This window comes from Syngnathus floridae, chromosome 5 (genome assembly GCF_059516105.1).
Source record: "Syngnathus floridae isolate MCC-2025c chromosome 5, RoL_Sflo_1.0, whole genome shotgun sequence".
Taxonomy (NCBI): Eukaryota; Metazoa; Chordata; class Actinopteri; order Syngnathiformes; family Syngnathidae; genus Syngnathus; species Syngnathus floridae.
This window is the reverse complement of record NC_142417.1, coordinates 10577999-10598452: the sequence shown is the minus strand read 5'-3', so window position 1 is coordinate 10598452 and position 20454 is coordinate 10577999. Positions and strand designations below refer to the sequence as shown.

At 39.6% G+C, this 20454-nt stretch overlaps 6 protein-coding genes and 1 long non-coding RNA gene across 7 annotated transcripts; 5 read left to right on the top strand and 2 right to left on the bottom strand.

Moving 5' to 3' along the window:
• Window positions 1-656: 656 nt before the first annotated feature.
• lsm1 (LSM1, U6 small nuclear RNA associated) lies at window positions 657-2538 on the bottom strand. Its single transcript, XM_088374998.1, has 4 exons — window positions 2372-2538; window positions 2161-2229; window positions 1930-2045; window positions 657-1138 (listed from the first exon to the last, which is right to left on the bottom strand). The coding sequence occupies exons 1-4, from the start codon at window positions 2415-2417 to the stop codon at window positions 968-970; spliced, it is 402 nt and encodes a 133-aa protein (XP_088231124.1). The 5' UTR covers window positions 2418-2538; the 3' UTR covers window positions 657-967.
• Window positions 2539-2664: 126 nt separating this feature from the next.
• Window positions 2665-7978, top strand: bag4 (BAG cochaperone 4). Its single transcript, XM_088374995.1, has 5 exons — window positions 2665-3568; window positions 3959-4078; window positions 4631-4855; window positions 4934-5203; window positions 6409-7978. The coding sequence occupies exons 1-5, from the start codon at window positions 3566-3568 to the stop codon at window positions 6871-6873; spliced, it is 1083 nt and encodes a 360-aa protein (XP_088231121.1). The 5' UTR covers window positions 2665-3565; the 3' UTR covers window positions 6874-7978.
• On the bottom strand, window positions 6573-11067 carry LOC148398098 (uncharacterized). The gene is made up of 3 exons (XR_015858456.1): window positions 10895-11067; window positions 10079-10163; window positions 6573-9756 (listed from the first exon to the last, which is right to left on the bottom strand). It is a non-coding gene; the product is annotated as an uncharacterized LOC148398098 (long non-coding RNA).
• LOC148398099 (dual specificity protein phosphatase 26-like) lies at window positions 8202-10318 on the top strand. Its single transcript, XM_088374997.1, has 3 exons — window positions 8202-8574; window positions 9244-9455; window positions 9536-10318. The coding sequence occupies exons 1-3, from the start codon at window positions 8396-8398 to the stop codon at window positions 9730-9732; spliced, it is 588 nt and encodes a 195-aa protein (XP_088231123.1). The 5' UTR covers window positions 8202-8395; the 3' UTR covers window positions 9733-10318.
• Window positions 10459-12762, top strand: LOC148398097 (alpha-1-antitrypsin-like). The gene is made up of 6 exons (XM_088374994.1): window positions 10459-10588; window positions 11136-11736; window positions 11846-11916; window positions 11995-12188; window positions 12280-12427; window positions 12501-12762. Exons 2-6 carry the CDS (start codon window positions 11142-11144, stop codon window positions 12693-12695), a joined length of 1203 nt encoding a protein of 400 aa, XP_088231120.1. The 5' UTR covers window positions 10459-10588; window positions 11136-11141; the 3' UTR covers window positions 12696-12762.
• A 1125-nt stretch (window positions 12763-13887) lies between these two features.
• On the top strand, window positions 13888-18193 carry carnmt1 (carnosine N-methyltransferase 1). The gene is made up of 8 exons (XM_088377265.1): window positions 13888-14122; window positions 14491-14686; window positions 14934-15100; window positions 15268-15408; window positions 15488-15666; window positions 16156-16269; window positions 16626-16729; window positions 17277-18193. Exons 1-8 carry the CDS (start codon window positions 13986-13988, stop codon window positions 17469-17471), a joined length of 1233 nt encoding a protein of 410 aa, XP_088233391.1. The 5' UTR covers window positions 13888-13985; the 3' UTR covers window positions 17472-18193.
• A 656-nt stretch (window positions 18194-18849) lies between these two features.
• LOC148398095 (uncharacterized) lies at window positions 18850-20295 on the top strand. Its single transcript, XM_088376413.1, has 2 exons — window positions 18850-19294; window positions 19488-20295. Exons 1-2 carry the CDS (start codon window positions 18914-18916, stop codon window positions 19644-19646), a joined length of 540 nt encoding a protein of 179 aa, XP_088232539.1. The 5' UTR covers window positions 18850-18913; the 3' UTR covers window positions 19647-20295.
• Window positions 20296-20454: the final 159 nt, after the last annotated feature.

Below are 20454 nucleotides of genomic sequence, written 5' to 3'. Positions count from 1 at the left end.
CAATTATTCCTTCATTTGGGACAACCAAAGGAATATTTTGTATTAGTTCCACGAAATTGTGTTAATTTACCTCATATAGTACTGTCATTGTCTTCTGATTCTAGTGGTGCTTGCTTATTTTAGTTTGCTTTCAAACTGCAGAATCTATGCCAGGGTTCACGAACAAGGGCAAGAACCACACGAGTAGCCCGTGGGTGTGTTCTAAAAATAGCTCACCAGTGATGGCACTGTGATTTTCTAGGAATGTTGTGGATATGATCATTTAAAAATGCAAACACTGACAGAGATTTATGAAAAAAGTGCTGCTGATATTTGGTTCCTGTTGATTGATTTAATTATGATCAGTGACAGAAATCGAATGTCATTAATTATTACACTTGTCAAGGTAATTTGTTAGCTTCTTCAACCAACCTGATTTCATATCCATCCTCAAAGGGCCTAGTAGATTGAAATCTTTGTCTCCTTGAAAACAAATCTTTCAAAACTACATTTTGCATTTACCTTGGCTGGGTTTGCAAGATACATTCTGCTTGTTATATAGTTAAACTAAAACATGCCACACCCAAGACAACCACAAAACAGTGCTTGATGCTTCTTGCAGAAAGCTTCATTGATATTTGTATTTAGAATGGGGAGGAAACAAAGAGAGCCATGAATAAAAAATAATATTTTAATGGAGCATAGCCATTACCTTTGTGTCACTTGCAGGCCTTTATATCTCCAAATACAAACACGATTGAGTAACACAAAGTGCTGCTGTAAAATAATTGCTATCATAATGAGCCACAACGAACAGTTTTGCCACCTTCGACACCGAAAAACTGAAAGAGCTTCATTCAAATTAAATGTATACAGTACACTACAGTAAGGAGGCAAAGCAAAATGTTGCCTTGTGCTCATAAAATCATGTTTTGAAATTCAACCAAGATTCCAGTCTGATACAAACTGAAGCAGCTCATGGGCTGTGTTAATATTCATCCAGGTTATCAGCTTTGGGGATGGAGAGGCCTCTGTCTTTCAGGACTTGCATCTTCACTTTCTCCATCTCTTGCTTAGTTTGTTGCTTCAACCGCTGCTCCTCCAGAATCTCCTCAATGGAGACCTGCTGCAGGACTGTGTCACAAGGTTTATCCACATCCTGCAATGAAATATGCATTCATAAGGGACATGTGCTCGAAGTAAAATAATCTTAAACGTGAATGATACAAGTACAAGCTTTACAAAAGAACAACCAGAAATACAAAAGCATTTCAATCATTTTATCTTATAGGAATTTGCCTTATGCACCCAAAGTTGCTGCAGGTCTTAAGCCATTTTATTCATATATTGTTTTTTATTTGTCAAATATAAGGAAGACTTAGAATAAAAGAAACAAGTTTGCATTTTGGAGGAATTTGCTAATTGCATAAACATATACATAATAAAAATGCTGAACTCTACTTAAGAGGGATCTGTAGGGCTACTCAATACGTTGATGTTTAATATCACAACAAACTCTCCAAAAGCGGTTTGGGGTGTGACAATTTTTTTTTAGTTAGATGCTCCTAAAAGGGCAAACAAATCTGAGTTCATCATGCATAACGCCATGCAGAAGAGATGAGACATTGCCAACCTTCCAATTTCAGAAATACCAGTAATACATCACTAACATTTTGTTGTCCTGTCACTCAGGCATCTTCCAAAGTAGCTTTACTTATAGTTTGACTGTTACTTAGGGGGATAAACTATGTGTTTTTTTTTTTTAGGCATTTGAGCCTGGGTCATAATATTCCTTTCATTTTCTCTGGCAAATATTGCATTGGATTTATGATAAGACCTTGCAAGTCATGAAGGTCACTGTGTACATACTCAACTGTTCAAAACTTAGTTACCGGATGAATTAAAATGACTCATGATGATGGGTGAAACAGAAAGAAAATGCACACGTACTATTTCGCCAAGCAGCACCACATTTTCTCCTCGCACAATGAAGATTCCTCTGGGGATGTCACCAAATTTCTTGCCCACGTGGATACGTTCAACTGTCTGATGGAAAACTAAATTAGCTGGAAACACAAGACAAACAAATTGAGTTTGCGAATTTTACACAGCGGTAGTCGTATCATGCGAAATTCTATGAATCTTTATAGTGCGCCGATTAGGAAACCAACATGAGCGTACCGAATTGGTCAATGCTTCTGAGGTATCCGATGAGTGTTCGACCATCACGGAGGAGAACCAGATGTTTTTCTGCAAAGCACAGGTGAGATAGGACATTATACAACAGCGTTGACCGGGCTAATGTGACTGGACTGTGTTAGACCAAGACATAAAGCCAACTCCTCATTATGATCTAACTTTCTACGAGATTCAATTCTCCTCTCAAACTTACTGTCGATCTCGTCTATGAGACTAGCTGTCCCGGGTACGTAGTTCATCTTGGAAACCTGATTATTGCCTTCTTATATACCAAAGCGTCACGCCATGAATATTTCTAAAGGTTTCTTATGCGGAAGATGACCGGAAATGCTTTTGTAGGCATTCTGATTAAACTTCCGGGTGGTGTTTAACTCTTGCACGTCCCGAGATACGACGACGTACTTTTTTAGCTGCATACATACGTCGACGCAAAGATTGGAGGCGTAAATGCGTAAATGCGTAAATGCATCGTGTGTGGGCGACAAGAAAAAAATAGAGGAAGCCGGCCTAATCTTATGCAGGGAACTCAGAATAACATTTTTCACATAGGACCTTTTGTTAAAATGCCTTTTGGTATTGACAAAAAAGTAAACCTCGTAAAAGAAAAACAATAAAGTTGAGAACTGAGTAAGTTGTGACTGATTTTTAATGTCAATACATTGCCTCCAATGGGAACGGTGTCCCTTCCAACATGGCCGCCTTGTTGGCACTTTAGTTACTAAAACGCGTCGGTATAGCTAGTTTTTCCATCTTTCTTGTTTGGCGCCGAAATCAATGGAATATTCAATAACTATGACGAGTACGCGGACGCAGATTCAGTTTATACAAAACTGAGTCTGGGGGGGAAAATACAACTACGTTTCAAGTCGCTTTTTTTTTTTTTTTTAACAATTCTTCGTGTAACAAAGATTGTAAATGCCGCATAAAGGATTACTTGTCCGTTTTTATATTTGGGAGACAATTTGTTTTAAGTTTTAATAAAGCATTGGCTAGATATTATTTATAAAATACTACAGATATACCGTTAGTTATCATGGTTTCATTTTTGACAACTTGACGGTCTTTTTGGTCAAATTTCAGAGTGGGTCCTCGTTCACATGATTCGCCATCCTCATTTTGGGTAAACAAGCTGACGTGTGTTCACCGTGTCGTCATCCATTCAATTATTTCCTGATCTTAATCAAGTCGTCTGCTCTCATTAAGCCCCTTGTCTGCCACACCAGTAATTGAATCTTTTCTAGAATAGAGTGCAGGGATTTTTCTTCAACTATATTCTTGCCTAGCCGTGGAGTGCTGTACATCTGATGCGTACAATCAAGTGAAGCGATAACTGCCTGGCCCTCGAGTTACAACTTCGATAATAACCTTGCAAACTACCAAAAGAAATATGGTGAGTCAGACTCAAGCATCTGTTTCGTATAAATGTTGTATTTGAGATGCTTTGTGGTATTGCTTGAGGTAAACAGTAGCTCTCCAGCGTAAAGCTCATGCACATGCTAACTACGCAGCTATCGGGCTAACTGCTGTTATATAATAGCTAGCGCTCTCTTGCTAGCCCAGCTAAGTTTGTTGCTCATCACGTTTAGTTTTACGTGACAGGATCACAGTACTGGTTGATACTAGAATGCATCTCTCCGTGGTCAAGATGCGCGGTACCGCGGGCATTTGTTTAACCTGATACAATGAATGAGTTGGTGCCCGTATCAAGCCTACGACTCTGCAATAGATGTGTGGGAGCAAAGGTGGAATATGTTGAGATTGTGTGGTTGTGCTTTCTCAGGACACCCCACAGTATCCAGGATATCCATCACACTACTGGTACCCTCAATCTCATCCCACGGGGCACTATGCAAATACCTATCCCGCTGGATCAGATGGCCAGCCACAGTATAACCCACAGGTGAGTTTAGTGTTTGAACATAACTTGAGGCAAAAGGTGTAGAGTCAAAGGAATCACTCTGCCTTTGTTTACAGTATCTTACTACAATCTTATTATTTATTATTGTGTCATGCATACAAGCCCGCCTGGCACTGAACGATCAGAATTACCCCGCATGTTCTCCACATGCCTGCGTATGTATCCTCTAGGTCCCCCGGTTTCCTCTCACATTCCAAAAACATGCATAGTAGGCCGATTGTCTACTCCAAAATTGTCTGTAGGTGTGAGTGTGATTGATTGTTTCTTTATCTGTGCTCTGCGATTGGCTGGCGAACAGTTCGGGGTGTACATCGCCTACCGCTCAAAGTCAACTGAAATAGGCTTCCAGCTCACCTGCAACCCTAGTGAGGATAAGCATTTGATGGATGGATATTACCTAGGGGAAGAATTGTTTTGAAAGCCCAAACATTTAGCAACCCATAACAAATTACGTGACCTTGGATCGCTCACATAATAGGAATCCTACATTACACAATACTGTAATAACTCAGTTCTCAAAATCTACCTTTGTAGGTAATTTCAGGAGGTTATCCAAATGGCCATGGTGTCTACAACCCAGCCCAGGGTCAATATTCAACGAGTGGGTTCCACCCATCCAACCCTTTCTACTGTGCTGACCCTCAGAGAACGCCTCCAGTTACTTATCCTAGTCAGAGCTGTCCTGCAGAACAAAGCAGTGGGCAAGCTGGTCAGCCACATTCACAAAACCATCACTATCCTGGTATACACTGTCAAGGGGTAAGAACATTTAAACACAGAAATGGTATCATTCCTTCTCACTGAATTTATTTCATCGTGTCACCTCTCTGTTCCCAGGGTCCTGGATATCCTCAAGGACCATATTCTCACTACAGCGAAAGTGGTCATGCTATGCCTCCAAACACGCTATATTCCACGGGCCAGTCTCTGCACTCCAACTCCCAGGCTGAAGCTTGGGCCCACCCTGGGACATACGCACCCTCACAGCAACAATGGCAGCCAGGCCAACAGCTACCCACCAATCATTATGGAAATCCCGTACGTCCGCTACACCCTCCAGCTTGGCCAGGGACTGGAACTGGTGCACCACCTCCTTATCAACCCAAGGTAGTATTTATGCAAATGAACAACACTCATTTAGAGCTAAGCTCATGGGAAGTGGGGGGTTTGAGTTTTTCAAGGTACCAATTGTAACCTTGTATGTATTTCTCAAATATTTTGTCAGTCAAAGTCAGGTGTTGTGTCATGATGTGTTGTCACTGGTTAATGTGCTGTGCAGATGAGCGCAACGCAGTGTCAGTGCAGCACAGTGTGGGAAGGGAACAGAAAAGAGATGGTTAATTATGTAACGTGACATAATGTCATATTATGTCATATGTACAACAATCAGGTCACGTGACATTATGTCATATTATGTCGTAAGTACAACAATCAGTGAGTGCTTCCTAAAAATTTAAACGCCTCTCTCACAAAGGAGCAGGATAGATAGATAGATAGATAGATAGATAGATAGATAGATAGATAGATAGATAGATAGATAGATAGATAGATAGATAGATAGATAGATAGATAGATAGATAGATAGATAGATAGATAGATACTTTATTGATCCCAGGGGGAAATTCACTGTTTAGCAGTATCCATATAACAGATATGCAGTACATTCTTATGAAAGTGTCATTCACCCACCAGTAATATGTAAATAAATAAACATTAATCATATTAAACATGACAAACATCAAGCCAAGATCATATCCATGACCGTACCCCTGGCCCCCGTGTTGAGGTAGAAAGTCTCACAGCATGGGGGAGAAATGAGCCTCAGCCTTTCCGCGGAGCGGGACAGTGTCAGCAGCTTGTCACTGAAGCTACTCCTCCGCTTGGAGATGGCGCTGTGCAGTGGGTGGATGGGCTTGTCCTTAATGGACAGCAGCCTGGCCAACACCCGTTCTGCCACAGACGTCAGACCAGGCAGCTCTATGCCAACAACGGAACCTGCCTTCCTCTACCAGTTTGTCAAGGCGGGAGGCATCCCTCTTCTTAATGCTGCCTCCCCAGCACGCCACTGCAAAGAAAATAAATATCATAAATATCTGTTTTCAAATGTAAGAAGTAAAAGTAAAGAAAACATCGGAAAATAATATGTATGGATACTTGAAAAATCTACTTAGGTACAGTAACAAAGTTGGTAAGTTACTTCCCACCACTGTAGATTTTAAAATCTCGCAGAAGGTTTCAAATCTCATTTGAGGCCAAGTGCCGTGATGTGCTTTCGTTGCGGAAATGGAAAATAGTTCCGTGTTTCATTCCAGGACCAACAGCTCCAGCGCGCCCCACAAGTGGGATCGAAGCCCAGGCCGACCACATCCCCAAATCGCTCCAATGGGAAAGCTGCAGAAATTAGTTCACCACCTCAAATCTACAACATAGCAAGGCAAATTGATCAAAATCACTCACAAGGTGAGCCCCCACCCTCTGCTCCCACCCAATCCCCAGCTCCAGGCAATGCTGGACCTCAGTTCGTCAGCGACAACCCCAGTTTAGCTCGTGTCCAGCAAATCATGGCAAGAGTGCTGCTGCTTCAGGAAGATGTTGATGAATTTGTGGGAAAAAAAACAGACAAGACTTATAGATACCTGGAGGAACTTCTTACCAAAGAGCTGCTTGAGCTGGACTCTGTAGAGACTCTGGGACTTGAAAATGTCCGTCAAGCGCGAAAGGAGGCTGTGCAAAGGATCCAGGCCATTCTTGACCAGCTGGAAAGGAAGGCTTTCTAAAGCAGGTCATGAACCAGTTTGATGGGCCTCAGACCCTCCCAGCTTCTTCCAGATCTTTGAACTAGAGCGTCTAAATACATTTTTCAATGACCCAGTAGGCTGTTGGTTACATGTGACGCAGTGCCAATGCAGTAGATCAAGAAGCTGTTTTTTTTTTATGTACATATCATAAGAAACTGTCAAATCAGTCAATGACTGAATTTGGATTTTTGGTAGTCATACTGATACAGGAAAAGGGAATTATCATTGCCACTCCCAAACTCTTGCTAATCTCCAACAAGTGATTCAGAATCAAGTGATCACCCAGCTGTCCTTGCGTGTGTGTGTCAGTTTTAATGTGGTTCTTTGCTCCTCACAACATGCACACTGCCTTAACTGCCCATGAGTGTTTGTCACAGTTCTCTTGCATGATCACATCGTCATCGATATCCGTCATCAAAGCAATCACAGTACTGCGATTCAGTGTGTTTTGTTTCCGCTGTGCTCTGCCCTGCATGAATAATACTTTTGCAACCTCTGTGAACCCATAATTGGACCTTAAAGAAAGAACGATAAAAAAAAAAAAATCTGAAAATTATTGTCATCTTTGTTTTTGGGCTTATGCTGCAATTTCCAACTCAAATGTTTAAATTAAATTCATATGTTGAAACTATCCTCATACCTTCATGCATTGAGCGCATTTTCCCAAATATCCATTAAAATTGTGAAGAACTAATTTAATGTCAAAATCTGTTCTATCATTGTTGCCACCATACTTGCAATGTCACACAATCCTTCCAAGTATAGTGCAAGACATATGTCCCACAAACATTGCAGCAGTGGTGACAAAATACCCTATATCAGGAGATGTTTAATATATTTAGAAAATGTATTGCATGGGAAATTTATCATTTGTCTTATCTACGTATTCATTTTGTTTGTGTGTGCTGTTACATGAAGCCCAATTGTAAAATGTCAGGTGTAATGCATGTTTCCAACACAAAATGGAAATATATGGCTGACTATAAAAAGAATAAATAAATCTGTAAAAAAACAAAACAAACAAAAAACAGCATTTATCACAGTTGAAAATTCTGAGAAATAATAAAAAGGCTTATATTTTTAACTCATGGAGAAATGTGTCTTTCTTGCAAACTAATGTAATGAATTGCCATGTATTTTGTAGGTAAATTAAGGATTTTTTTTAAGCTGTCTCATGTTTAAAAAACAAACAAACAAACAGTGTTGTTATATTTGTGTAAACTGTTGCATGGAGCCACTGCGTTGCTAGCGAACAGTCTGGTCTATAAATAGGCAGCTATTTTGATGCAAAAGCACAACAGTAGAACCCCAAACGTTGGGACCAGGAATGAATACAAGGGGGCAATAGTCTCACAACGCCTTGGACATCCCAACGATAGTGTTGTGCTACTCTATCAAAGTTGTGCTGATTGCACACTTGCATGGAAATAACCCCCAGGACATCGTCCAAAACTTGTTTTGTTACCTCAGAGGAGTGCTTAATTCCAGCACTGGAAAAGAGATGTCTTTCACATCCAAACTTCCTTCATCCTGGAATGACAGACTTCCTCCCAGGAAGGTGGAAATTGACCTAAGCTCCCCTGGTTTAGCTGTGTGTGAGTTGGAAAGACTCTTGTTTACTGGCAAAGCCATCATCAGCCATGCAGACGAAGTATGGCCAAGGCTCTACATTGGTGATCAGTAAGTAGCTTGATTGCATTTCTTCATTCTGAAAATAACACTAGCTGGTCCAAATATTCTTTTAAATAACCCAAGATGAATATTGTCAACTTTCTCTAAGTTTAATTGAGTCCACACACATCCAAAGAAATAAATCAAATAGCTGTACACAAGTAATTCTAGACCCCTCAAGTTACATTCCTCATGGTGACAGCTGGGCTATTTGAGTTTCCATCAATAACCTGGCCATTAAGTCTACTACACATTTCCCATTAACTCAACTTCCTTTATAGAAAACTTTTAAAACAACCACCACTGCATACAAAGTGGAGCATAATTAAGTCATACAACCATTTAGAGATTTGAAAAAAAAATTGCAGAATCTTAAAAAAACTCAAAAATGTAGAGGGAGCCGATTTAGGCATACATCCTAGGAGTTATGTGTTCGCAGTCAAGAGGCGAGCAGCCAACTCGAGGCCTGATGGAGGACTTTCTAACTCCAAATAAAGTGCATTACAGTAATCCAAGGCATGAATTACTCTTGGGAAAGGAGATGCTTTATCAGTTCAAACTAAAATGTCTTCAGTAAATAAGCCACTCTGATGGACTGGTTGATGAAATGTTACATTTTTTCATAAAACACTACTTTTGTAACAAATCACATGCTAACGTATTTTTTCATCTCCACAGACACAGTGCCGAGAACAAAAATGATTTATCCAAGCATGGAATCACTCATATCCTTAATGCAGCTCACAGTAAACGTCGAGGGTGTCCCAACATCTACCAGGGAATGAAGATAAGTTATATGGGAGTAGAGGCAAATGACTCATGTACCTATGACATGAGTGTCAACTTTCAGGCAGCTGCGGATTTTATTCACATGGCTCTTAGCAGGGGAGGTGAGAAATGAAAAGAAGTCATCTGGTGTTAAATTGAGCAATTAAAATCAACTTTTATTTTGTGTATTGTGTTTCTTTAGGTCACGTTCTGGTGCATTGCCAGGTAGGAGTGAGCCGTTCTGCCACCTTGGTCCTGGCGTACTTGATGCTGAAGCAGAGACTCACCCTGGTGGAGGCTATATGTGCCGTCAAAGAGAACAGGGGGGTCATTCCTAACCGAGGTTTCCTCCGACAACTTATCCGTCTGGATAGGCAACTTTTTGGCACACATAAGTGAAGGTGGGCAGCTGGGAATTTTGGTCTTATAGAGGGAAAAAAAGAGCACCATTAACATCACTTTAAGGCGCATAACTTCAATGATGCAAATTGAAAAATTTTTTTATGGCCACTGACACTGCAAAATGCAGATTTCACTTATCGCGATAAATGAGGGATTACTGTTTATATATTTTACAATGCAATGCCTTCCAGATTTCTTTTCGCCATTTTAAGAGGCTTAGTGTGAAAAGTACCATTTTGGGATGGATGCATGTGAATTTCAGATCTTTATTTTGTAACTGTAATCACCCCCCCCCCTCTCCATTATTGCATACGTATTTAGAGGAAGAACTATATGCACTTACTGGATTTGCAGGTTTTTGTACACACTGCTTCAGTCTTTATGTGCACTGTGCAAACTGTGTTGTCACAGTCGGGCAGCAAACATTACTGGAACCATCGAGAGTTGTAGAGGTTAAGCACATAGAAGAGTACACTAATCCAAAGTTCAGTCGATTGGCCTCATTGGTGGGATGAAAGTCGAGATCACATTTTGGTGATGTAATTTATTATTGAATCGAAATAAAAGTAATGCAAAAAACATTTTGCCGTTGAATTGCATGAAATGGCATGATGTTTGCTTGAATATGTAAATCCTTGCATGATAAATTTTCAAGCTCAAAATCAAGGTGAAAGTGCTTTGCATGATCATCTCAACCACCACCGCTTCCTCACAAAATGGGAGGAGACAAGAGATGACATCACGCGGAAAGTGGGCTCATCCCACTCATTCAAGGTGTATAAAGAAGACAGCAGAAGAAGACCTCACTGTCCTGTCTGTTTGGTTTTGAGGCTAGAGAGGCAGTCAGCAATTGGTAAGTTATTCAATATCCAAATCTCTTTACCTTTTCCACTTTCATAACATAAAAAAGGATCAATAATTAATTCCAATAAAGTATGTTTTTTTTTATTCAGCAATGTTGAACAGGCTGCTTTACCAAAGTAACAGAGACAAATGAAGTATATTAAAACAAGGCGTCTTCAACAAAAATGAAACAACAGACTACAAACATTTGTTACGCTTAGCCTTAAAGAAATCCAGATCCTTACTTTGCAAAAGAATAGGAAGCTGTCAAATGTTTAGGTGAGAAAATCATAACCTCCATCATCATGTTACTTACAGTAGAAGGCATACTTGTTCCAAAACCACGTTGAACCATCATGCAATATGGTCGAAGGTAAAAAAGATGCCGACTTTTTGGCCATGGATATTCTGCATTAGCGTACTGTTTGCCTTGAGGGAACACTGTACACGAGTCTGACAGTATATACTTTGCTTGTTGAACTTTGAGATGTCCAAAGGATTGTTGGTCTAATGTGTAATCAGAAGATCAATTCTACATGTTTGAACTTTCGCCATAGTCCACAATGATGCATGCGGCCCTGGGTGTCTGGATCTTATCAGCAGTGGTCTGTCTGGGAAGAGGCCACCACCATGAAGGACATACTGATGGCAGCCTCTCACACGTGAGCACGGGAAACAAAGAGTTTGCCTTCCGGCTGTACAGGCAGTTGGCGGCTCATTCTAAGAACCAGGACAAGAACATCTTTTACTCACCAAGTAGTGTGTCCGTTGCCTTTGCTGCCTTGTCTGTCGGAGCCCGGGAGGAAACCCTCCAACAGCTTTTGAGTGGTCTTGGTTACAACAGTTCCCAAGTTACACAGAATGATATAAACCGAGCCTTTAGTATGATCCTCAAAAGGCAAGAGAATTCATCAGACATCAATGAAGGGACTGCTGTGTTCCTGGATAACACCATCCAGCCAAAACCCGAGTTCCTGAAAGATTTGAAAGAATCCTTTTATACAGATGTGTCGAATGTCAACTTCCAGCAAACAACAGAAAGTGCTGACACGATCAATAAATATGTAGCGGATAAGACTCATGGGAAGATCGATAAATTGGTGAAGAAACTGGATGCCGGCACCATCATGTATCTCATAAGCTACATCTACTTCAAAGGTACTTGAGGATAACAATTACTGCTGAAGTTTGTGTCTTTTTCGAGATCCGACATAAAATGTGGTGTTCTCTGTAAAATGACTCATTTCTGTTCATTCTTATCATACAGGAATGTGGGACAATCCTTTTGATGCCAAACTCACAAAAGAAGACGAGTTTGCCGTTGATGAGAATACCAAGGTTTGAAGCTACATCTTGAAAAAAAGAATACCGATGCCGGAATGAAAATCTCCAACTTCATTCTGAATTGTTTTCCAGGTTGCTGTCCAGATGATGAACAAGGAGGATCATTTTGATGTCTATCATGACCTGGCAATTAACACGACGATCTTGCGCCTTCCCTTCAACAGCTCTTACTCCATGCTCCTTCTGCTGCCTGATAGCATGGAAGGACTAGAAAAGGAAATATGCCCAGAACATGTCACCAAATGGTCAAAGTGGATGAAAAAGAGGTTGGTTTGTTCACATTTTTGATGGAGAACCTTGCTAGATTGCTCCTGGTGTGATCATTTTAATCACTGTATGCTTGCCTGTTTCTTTTAGGATGTATGATATATATATTCCAAAGCTCTCTATTAAGACTGACTACGCTCTGAAGGACGTGCTGATTGAAATGGGAATGACTCACATGTTTGATAATCGAGCAGATTTGAGTGGCATTTTGGAGGGAAAGAATCTGTTGGTCTCCGACGTAAGGATGCGGTCAACTTTTTCTACTCTTCTTTCCGTCAACGCTTCATCTCACGCCGCCTATTTCATTTCAGGCTGTGCACCAAGCCACCCTTGATATTGACGAGACTGGAGCCACCGCTGCAGCCGCCACAGGCGTTGAGATCACTCTGATGTCCTTCCAACACGTCCCTGTGCTGAAGTTCAATCGTCCATTCATGCTTCTTGTCACTGAAAACACCACAGATGACATTCTCTTCTTGGGCAAGATAATCAATCCCACCATTTGATCAACAGCAGTTGGTGTATCCTCATCATTGTCACCATAAAAATAAAATAACACTGCAGTCTTTGGAATCGTTATTTTACTTTTCTTGTTAAGTAAAATCTTGCCATCCATCCATCCATCCATCCATCCATCCATCCATCCATCCATCCATCCATCCATCCATCCATCCACCCATCCATCCATCCATCCATCCATCCATCCATCCATCCATCCATCCATCCATCCATCCATCCATCCATCCATCCATCCATCCATCCATCCATCCATCCATCCATCCATCCATCCATCCATCCATCCATCCATCCGCTTGGATGCATTTCTTTTGTAAATTGCAAGACAAAATGGTTTTGTAGACTTCGTAATTCATTCTGCTTCTGCCATCATGAGTTACTTCATTATTAAAGTCTAGTGACCTTGTCAAAGAAGCAAACCCAAGGCATGACATCACCTACACCAAGCCTCACAGATTAACTTGTGTGTTTCAGATCATAAGTAGATTTACTGATCTGTTCCTTTGCCATACATTTGCCTTTCCATCACTTTGGTAAAGGTTATTCTTGGTTTTAATTGTTCATAATACTTTGTTAAAAAGCTTTTGTAGCTAATCTCTGTACTTTGCAAATTCCAATCTGGCCTTCTGATTCTTTTTGGTGATGAGTGGTTTGCATCTTGTGGGACGGCATGTATATTTCTTTTTTCAAAGTCTTTATTGACAATGTAACTCATGATGGAGGCCTGAAGAATGAATATACATAAATTAATATAACTAGAATAATAAACTTCAAGTATTTCTTCCCAATTACATTTTCTCTTCCCTTTATTAACCAGAGATGCAAGTAAACTTTTCTAGATTATTTTTTACTTCTACTACTACTACTACTACTACTACTACTAATATTATATATATAATAATAATAATAATAATAATAATAATAATAATAATAATAATAATAATAATAATAATAATAATAATAATAATAATAATAATGTGTAATACGTATAGTAATATATTTACAAATGCAGCAAGAAGGGGATTTTATTTTCTGAAACGTCATAGTTATAACTAGAGAATACATTTTTTTATTTAAAAAATCTGCGTCAAAATACGTTTAGGACACACAAAACTATGTCGTATTAATAGTTGCTCTTGACGAGACTAGCGTTATTATTTAGGGAAATTAGTATGCATGCCTGGGAAATACTCAGTAGATGGCGGTAATGCATCTAAACGTTTTGTGCCAACCCCGATAAAACACCAACGAAGAAGAAGTCTTCCCAATTTAAGGCAAACATGGCGGAAACAATAGAGCAGGCGACGCTAACCGGCGAATATTTTCCCAAGGAAAGAAAAAAGTTAACCCCCGAGGAAGAAGCCAAGCTAGAAAGGCAACATTTTTGGAGGATAATCGACGCCTTTAGGTTTTACAGGTGTTGTTATGCGTCAAAATATAAAGAGTAAAAAATGATAGCTTTAAGTTCTTTCATAGCAAGTGTTAATTTCTTTTTGTCCATTCAATTTCCAACTGTACTTATTTAAGCATTGGTCTGCTTTTTAATCCCTCAATTTGTGTCAGGATGTGTCTTCTAGTGCTCTTAAATGATTTTTCTAAAAGGTTGTAATCCATTCTTATCCATAGAAGAATGATAACGTTTTAGACAGTTGGAATTGATATGACGTTTTTAGATGTTTCACAACTACCTGGATGTATAAATCACCGTATTAAAGTTTGGCTCTCCATAGCAACAACGTTTGCGTTTACCTGCAAATTTGTAACCTATTTATTCATTTTCTTTAGGGTTCATGTACAAGAGCATGTCAATCGAGCCGAGCGTCACTTTCGTAGTCTACCTCAGCGCCACCAGAATTTATTGCCAAGTGTCCTGCCCAACCTGGTCCGCATCCGTCAATGTGCAGACCACAACCATGAAGTCCTACAGGCCATTGTCGAGCACAGCATTCACATGTTTGAGAACATTGAGTATGGGGAACGGGTGAGTCATGAGATTTGCTTATATGCCTCTTTTGTACTTGTGTGGGACCTTTGTCTACGATGGCTTGGTTCGATTGTCCAAAATGACGTATACTAATTTAGTTGGAGGCTTTCTGATAGGCCTAAATGGTTACTTGTATGTGTTAGCAGTGCATTTGACTGGTGATCTACCCACGTTTTGCTTCAGCTTGCATGAGCCTCTGTCTAGTAGAGACTGGTGGATGGATATGTTTTTATTCTTTATTCAGGAGGATCAGAGGAAGGTGTGCCCATCCTCAACATTTGACATGGACAAACTCAAGTCCACCATAAAGCAGTTTGTCCGAGACTGGAGCGAGGCGGGTCAGGGGGAGCGGGACTCCTGTTATCAACCCATCATCCGCGAGATCCAAAGACACTTCCCAAGTGATATATAGTAGGAAGGATACACCATACACACATGCAGAAGGATACTAAGAGTATTTTGCTCAGATTTGTATCGCACACAACGTAAATGTGTCTTGACATGATGATACATCATCAGTTGTGGTCTTGTAAACTCGTGAGTCTTTTACATGTGATATGTGTGTTTTATTCTGTCAGTGATGTATCTAAGGTCAGCGTGCTGGTCCCGGGGGCTGGACTTGGTCGTCTAGCCTGGGAAATTGCTCGTTTGGGCTACATTTGCCAGGGCAATGAATGGAGCTTCTTTATGCTTTTCGCTTCCAACTTTGTTCTTAATAGGTACATTGTGCACAAACATGAGTCCTCCATTATATGATGATTACTTTCCTGTAAAGATATGTTTTTCTGTTTCACTCAGGTGTGAAAAAGTGAATTGTCTGACACTGTACCCCTGGATTCACCAGTTTAGCAACAATAAGAAGTCTTCCGACCAGACACGGCTTATCAGATTTCCCGATGTCAATCCTCAGAGTTTACCGCAAGATTCAGACTTCTCCATGGTAGCAGGGGACTTCCTGGAAGTCTATTCCGATGCAGGTCAGTAAACTAAAACTTTATTGGGGAAGGTATGTCTCACTACGTGAGGCGAAAAAATGTCTGTGCTGTTTAACAGACACACACTCACACTCGAAAAAGTTGTTGGTACCCTTTGTTAAAGAAGGAAAACCCTACAATCGTTACTGACGAGACTGCATTTTGCCAGAATGCATCAAGTTTCCGTGAGAATGTCCTTTGGACAGATGAGACAAAACTGGAGATTTGTGCAAGCCACAGCAGATCACAAATGCAGCATTGTAAGAAAAAAACGCTACATACTCTACTGTTCAAATGTTTGTGGTCGCTTAGAAATGTCCTTATTTTTAAAATAAAAACGCTATTTTTTTCCAATGAGGATAACATTAAAGTAATCAGGAATGCACTCTATACATTGTTAATGTGATGAATGACTATTCTACCAGATACTAGTACTGCACTATTCTACTAATTCAGACGTTATGTATTTAATAAATGGCATTCATCTATTAGATTCTTGGGACTGTGTGGCAACGTGTTTTTTTATCGACACGGCTCATAACGTCATCCAGTATGTGGAAACCATCTGGAAGATTCTTAAACCCGGAGGAGTGTGGATCAATCTGGGTGAGTCCCCATCTAACAATGATCATAAAAAAAAAAGTTTGTTACGTTGTTGGATTTATATGCAGGCATTCGCAGTTTCGATTCCATTTTAATACTTTTTATTTTGTACAGGGCTAAAATCCCAATGAGTAGGTGTTTAGCTGCATTTCAGAAAATCATTATATGCTTGTATTCTGTATTCTGTCTATGAATTAGAAGTTACAATGCAGTTGACGAAAACATGATTAAGAAGATTCTCCAAAATGTAGTAGCCACATATCATTTGTGTTTTTTTTTCTGGTAATATTTTAGAGAGGTTGAGGCTCTATTTTTTTTCTGGGAGAAATTACATAGTTTAATGTCTTTGTTCCCCTCAGGTCCGCTGTTGTACCATTTTGAGAACATGGCCAATGAGCTCTCAGTGGAACTCAGCTATGAAGACATCAGGGCAGCTATGGTGAAATTAGGCTTCCACATAGTGGTAAACACAAAAGTTTTATACAATAACAATTACAAAATTACAATAACATTTTTTAGAACAATATTGTTTTCCCATAAATTTCCACAACAAATGATAGTATTTATTTTCTAATAAATTTAATTTTTATGTGATATGAGGGCATAGTATTTTAAAAAATCCTTTTTAAGAGCAATTCACTTTTAAGGCTCAAGAATGTTTAACACAGACATTGTAATGTCGAGCACAAAATAAAATATTTTAGGTAAAAAATATAAAGCCAGTCTCATCCATGTTTTTTTATCTTCAGAATGTTTCCTTTCACCTGCTTATATAAAGCTTGAATGGCCTTGTGTTTTTTTTTTTTTTTAAGGCAATTTGTATTCTGTATTGCAAGTCTACAGCATTGCTTTGTTTCTCAACAGAGATAGATAGCTGCATCTCTTTTACTATGAAGTGATCTGTGAGGCGTTATATAGAAACGCTGTCAGGAAATGCACGTCCCTGCTCTATTTTGTGTTTGTTCACTGAAATCAGTTTGCTGTTTGAAATAACACCTGTTGTCCTACAGGTGGAGAATGAGTCTCTACATACCACCTACACAGAGAACGAGCGTTCCATGTTGCGATACATTTACGACTGCGTCCTCTTTGTGGCACGGAAACCGGAAAATCTGTATTCTAACTGTCAGGCAGAGGATGATCCACAGAATTCACCGCCAGCTGCCAAATCGCCACGACAAGATAACTCAAAGTCTCATACGTGAGTGGAATTTTTTTAGCCAAGGACGGTAAACTTTGATTCACTTGAAAAGAAAAGAATGACCAAGGAAGGATGGAAACTGACCCCAATTATCATTTTGTTACATTGTGTTTCTAAGATGCCAAAAATGTAATCAACTCAGGAGGGGGAGACACTTAGCAGAAACTAAGGATGATTTCATATTTAAGACAATTTTTGATTTGGACATTGCAACAACAGGGAATAACATCAAGAAGTGGCTTTTCCAAGCACCTTGTGGTAAAACGCAAGTTTACAAACAGGTTTCTGTTGAGCAGATTTTTCGAATGCTGTATGGAATTAGTCAACTGCAAAAAGTGTAGAAAGTACCAGAGACATAGACAACACACTTGTTCAAATGATTTTTTGTGATATACAGTGTATAAAAAAATCAAGCTAAATAATTTCAGATTTTTGCACGTGCTCTTACCAATGGGGGATGTGGCAGTGTTCAGAATTAACTACTCATTTTGAACATTAAGTGGAAGCCAGCTTGGGATGGAAATGACGCTTTTTTGAGGCACTCTGTTGAATAGCTTGGAAACTGGGTTCAGTTCAATTCTTCAAGCTTTGGTTATAGTGACCTCTCCTGGAGAAAATCAAGGCTGCAGTGTATTTGAAACATCTTTGCTTTGAAATCTTAATATACACAAACAGACTGAATATCACATTTCTACTAATAAAATATATTTTTATAAATAAAGCTGATGAATTTGTGTATTGTGATAGCTATTGGAGAGTGCTGCGGAAACATGTCATAGTTTGGATGTGCTTGTGTAACTGGCCATTATGTGGTATAGGGAATACACAAATAAGGCGCATTATTTTTTTTCTACATTTCTGAATTAAGCTGTGTTTTTCTTTTTTTAAACCTCACAGCTTCTCCACCTTTGTAAAATAATTGCTCACAAAAACAGATGATACTGGAGTGCACAAAAATGGCTGATACTTGGAACACAATAGTATAGGGTTAGGATTTTCCTAACCTTGTTAAAGGTCCTATCAGCCAGAATGTTGAACAATGCGGTTTCAGATATGCAAAATATTATCAAATTTAAACACCGGTTAGAATTTCTGCATTGTTTGATTAATTTGGGGATTTTTTGAGTTTATAATAACAGATTTTCTGTAGTAATGTATCCTGTCCTGTTTTTCTCTGAAATTCTTTAGTTCAATTGCTCCCGAATCATGCCAAATAGTAAATGCATACCGTTCCAATATGGCGGCCTAAAATACGCATCTCAAGAAGCATAGCCGGAAAAGACGTAATTATCCCCCCCCTCTTAAGGCGGGGCCAAACCGTGATTGGTCAGTTACAACTGCGCCGCAACAAGCTACTTCCGCAGATAAAGCGTCTGGTGAGTTTTTGTCAGAAAGTAGCTCCTGTGAAATATTGCGCATTTTTGCAATCTTGTGATTTGCTCTTTGATGGCAAAGAGGCTCACCGACGACACTTTGATTTCCCAGTTACCCATTAAGAGAAAATTCCTGTCTCCTTGCCGTGTTGCTGACCTGCAGCTCGGGAGCATGGCTGTGTATGGAGGCGTGAGCCCATCGAGCACACGAGATTTGTTGAATGATCACTGCAGAAAGAGGAGACGTAGCGCAGAAATTCCAGATGTGCCACAGGAAGAAGCGCCTCTGGATCTCACGGCGACAACCCCTGACGCGCGCAAGGAAAGTATTAGTGTGTCACATGCGCAGACATGCAGACGCTATAATGAATCTCTCGACTCCACTACGGCCAGAAAACGACGCCGAGAAGAATTTGTGGAATCGGGGACTATCGCTTCTGAGGTTTGCACGAAAGTAAGTCAACTGAAAATGTAAAATTAAAATACGGAAGAAATGTACGTACGTGTATAATACAAATAGATTAGCTGGCGTTGCCTGGCGAGTGACTGCCACTAGATGTCACCCTTTGCCCAATGTTTGTTTTAGAGTACGCACTGAACAAGTGCGTGTTTGTCACCCTCTTTTTCCTCGACTTTTTTTTTTCCAGACAGACATCGATTCTGAAGATTGCACTTACAATTCTTTTCAGTACTGGAGAGTCCCTTTGCCTCAACTTGACCTTTCGCTGCTGGAAGAAACCACAGAACATTGCCAAGTAAAACACAATTCAAATGTCAGAAACGGTTTGGATGCAATGGAGACCTGAAAATGTCAGACTTCAGCAAGCAACCTAAAATATATGTAGAACTGTCAATGTCAATTTCTTGTGACTTGAAACGCAAAAGGGATATGTACAGTTGATTGTTGACCAAGTGACCAGCGCATTTTCCAAAGTTTTCTTTTAAATTGAAAGCTGTTAATATGACATGTTTATATACTGCACTATAGTAACCTATTACATTTCAGCATGCTAGTAGAATTTCACAATGTCACTAGTAATGTAAAACAACAACAATTTAGCCTTTAGAAATAACACAATCACAAGTTGGCCTTCAGGTTCCTCTACCATCATTGAAACACGAAGCCTACATGAATGAGAGAAACTCCCAAATCAACCAGCATGGTCCAATTGTGATAAAAGAAGACAAAGACTTGGACAAATGAGAATTTTCAGTAGCGATTTCACTGGTATATATTCTACAAGATGAGGACAAAGCCCTTAGGACAAAGCCCGCACTAGTAAGTACATTGTTTTTGGCCATCATGTTATTGAGCCGTATCCTAGTTTTGGACATGTAGTGGTTTTGTACATGGTTTTGTGGGTGAATTGATACTCAGTGCACCTATCAAGAAGTTTTATAATTTTCTTATTGTCATCTGATGATCTAATCCAATAAATAATCACTTTCTTACCAGCTTGATCAAATTGTTAAATCTGTTTTGCTTGATAATATCAAACGTCTTTGGTAGCTGAAGTGTATTGAACTTGATTAATTAGTTTGTGGAAAAAACACATTGACCAATGGTAAGTTCACATGTTAATTAAGTTGCTTTGAATTTGAATGTTTATGCGT